Source organism: Temnothorax curvispinosus, unplaced genomic scaffold, assembly GCF_003070985.1.
Source record: "Temnothorax curvispinosus isolate PA1 unplaced genomic scaffold, ASM307098v1 QBEX01007526.1, whole genome shotgun sequence".
NCBI classification, from domain to species: domain Eukaryota; kingdom Metazoa; phylum Arthropoda; class Insecta; order Hymenoptera; family Formicidae; genus Temnothorax; species Temnothorax curvispinosus.
Window position 1 is genome coordinate 261 of NW_020217306.1, and position 2,228 is coordinate 2,488.

A 2,228-nucleotide genomic window follows, 5' to 3' on the forward strand; every position below is an offset into this window, starting at 1 on the left:
ATATTCCATCTTTTTCTATTACTTTCCAATAACGCATTTTGAGAGCTATTTTTATATAATATTTTTTTTTCTATTTCTCTCTGCTCATAAACCATACTTACTTACTATTAAAGTTTGAGGGCAGCTTACATTAAAGTTTGGGGAAGGCAGCTAATCAGAACGCGCCATTTTCGAGGTAGTCACGTGACGGAGAAAGAAAGGAGTATAAATAGCAGCATCGACTGCGGAGCTATCATTGTCTTTTAGGCTCTCGTAAGCTACCCAAAGAGAACAAAAAGTCACGAAAACGTCAAAATGATGTCATTTTGACTTTAAATGGTCAATTTTTCATCAAGGCTCCTTGCAGTGACGTCAAAATGACATCATTGTGACGCCATCGATATATATGTATCGATATATTGAAGGTATCGAATAACATCGAGATCGAGAGTCACTCGAGGAGCTTCAGAGTAAGATCGTGAGAATTTCAGAAGAGAAGGATCTAGAAGAGAACGGATTACCCGCGTTTTCGCTGCCAGTTTTGTGTTGTGAACGTTCGACGTGGTTTGCCTAGAAGTATAAGGAAATGTCGACTCTGTTAAAGAAGGTATGTATAATTGCTAACTATATAATAATTAGACCCTCGATTCTTAAAGTTCTGTTGGATAGTTATAATGAGGTTATATTAGAGGTTGTTTGGTTTTGTTGTTCATAGATTCACGGCCAACAACAGGATGCAGAAGCTGCATATCAACGATCTCTGGATCTGGATCAACTGGCAGTAAGTCTTATATTCTCTATTTTCTTATATCCTTGAAGAAATGAAAATTGTTTTCATTGATAATTGGCAGTTTTTATGATGATTTTTTATGTTATGAGCAAATTACATCTATCAGTCCAAAGCTGTCATTTGATTCATGTGGTTTTTTGATAGGTAAGCCTTAAGATCAAGTAATGCTACATTATATGCAAGAATTGTCAGCCAAGATAGATTGGCAGAATATTGGGATGGCCCAAATTTTGAACGAGTTGTTCCCCAATGAAGATGGTTTTGATCGGCCTGAAGGGTTCCCTTCCTTGCCATTGGAAACTGAGGAATTTTTTGCAAACTTTGATGGTCATTTAGATGATAAAATATTGTATGGCCATATGGTGAGTTTTCTACCACAGTTATATATAATAATGCAGTTACTAACATGTGTTTATTAAGTACTTTGATTGGCTTTCTTTGTGTTGTAGCTCAAGTATCTGTTATGGAAGGGAAAGGGAGAGACAACCTCTCTCTTCACTTACTCTATTTTGTCGACCCTACTTAGGAATAACTTGGCACGACTCATTAGTTGGAAAGGTTCTGGAGGAATTAAGCTCAGTTTTGAAAAGTCCAAAGTAAAAAATCTAGTAGAAGGTGAGTATCATCTTGTTTTTAAACAATTATCTTCACATTTATTAACTTTGTTTTTTTCATGTAAGCATATTATACACATATAATATATATATTATGTATATACACATACATTAAACTACTCCTGCTTTGTTTCTCTCTAATAGGTGTTTGCTTGAAGAAGTTTCCTAAGGTACAGATTTCCGTATTTGAAGACCATATGAAACGATGGTTCAACACTTCCATGCAACGGTCAGACTAGATCAACTAGCTTGGAGGACTACAGTTGTATTTCGACTTCACCGTTTGTGAGCTTTATATAAAAGCTTTTGTATATTGAAAACTTGCGTGATTCTCATGAATTCCATTATTTGTCTTTTATTTTTTGGTTTGAGTTGTTTTGCATAGTTTAATATTTATGTGCCTTTCAGGCTATTATTTTTGTTTTGTCTTCGATTTAAAAAAAAATTCATAATCTACTGCCATAATTTTGTGAAGTTTATAATGTTTGTTGGCGTTTTTAAGAAAACAATGTTCTTCAAGTTAAAAGAGATCTTCTATGTTATTTCTTGGTTAAAGTAACAAGACTTTTCTATAATGGTCAGATGTTTGAAATGCAAAATATTTATAAGTTGAACTGGTTGTGCTTATGTTTGAGATTAAATCTTTAACTCTCTCTAAATCTTGTTGACAAATGCTATTTGAAGTACTATATTTTGAGGACTTTTATCAATTTTTTTTCTGCATTTTTATATGTTTTTGAGAAGACTGATGTCCGTCCTCAGAGTTTATATAAAATATTAATATAGTGTTTATATAGTTCATAATGTAGCATATAATATAATTTCTGATTTAGTTATTATTGATA

General features: G+C 33.1%; 1 protein-coding gene across 2 annotated transcripts; it reads left to right on the forward strand.

Moving 5' to 3' along the window:
* Nucleotides 1–259: 259 nt before the first annotated feature.
* On the forward strand, nucleotides 260–1,805 carry LOC112457133. 2 transcript variants are annotated; one of them, XM_025020033.1, is made up of 5 exons: nucleotides 260–586; nucleotides 669–760; nucleotides 914–1,131; nucleotides 1,219–1,384; nucleotides 1,528–1,805. In XM_025020033.1, exons 3-5 carry the CDS (start codon nucleotides 934–936, stop codon nucleotides 1,620–1,622), a joined length of 459 nt encoding a protein of 152 aa, XP_024875801.1. In that variant the 5' UTR covers nucleotides 260–586; nucleotides 669–760; nucleotides 914–933; the 3' UTR covers nucleotides 1,623–1,805. The 2 variants fall into 2 exon arrangements, with proteins under 2 accessions (XP_024875801.1, XP_024875800.1); XM_025020032.1 differs by having other exon boundaries at nucleotides 695–760.
* The last annotated feature ends 423 nt before the right edge of the window (nucleotides 1,806–2,228 follow it).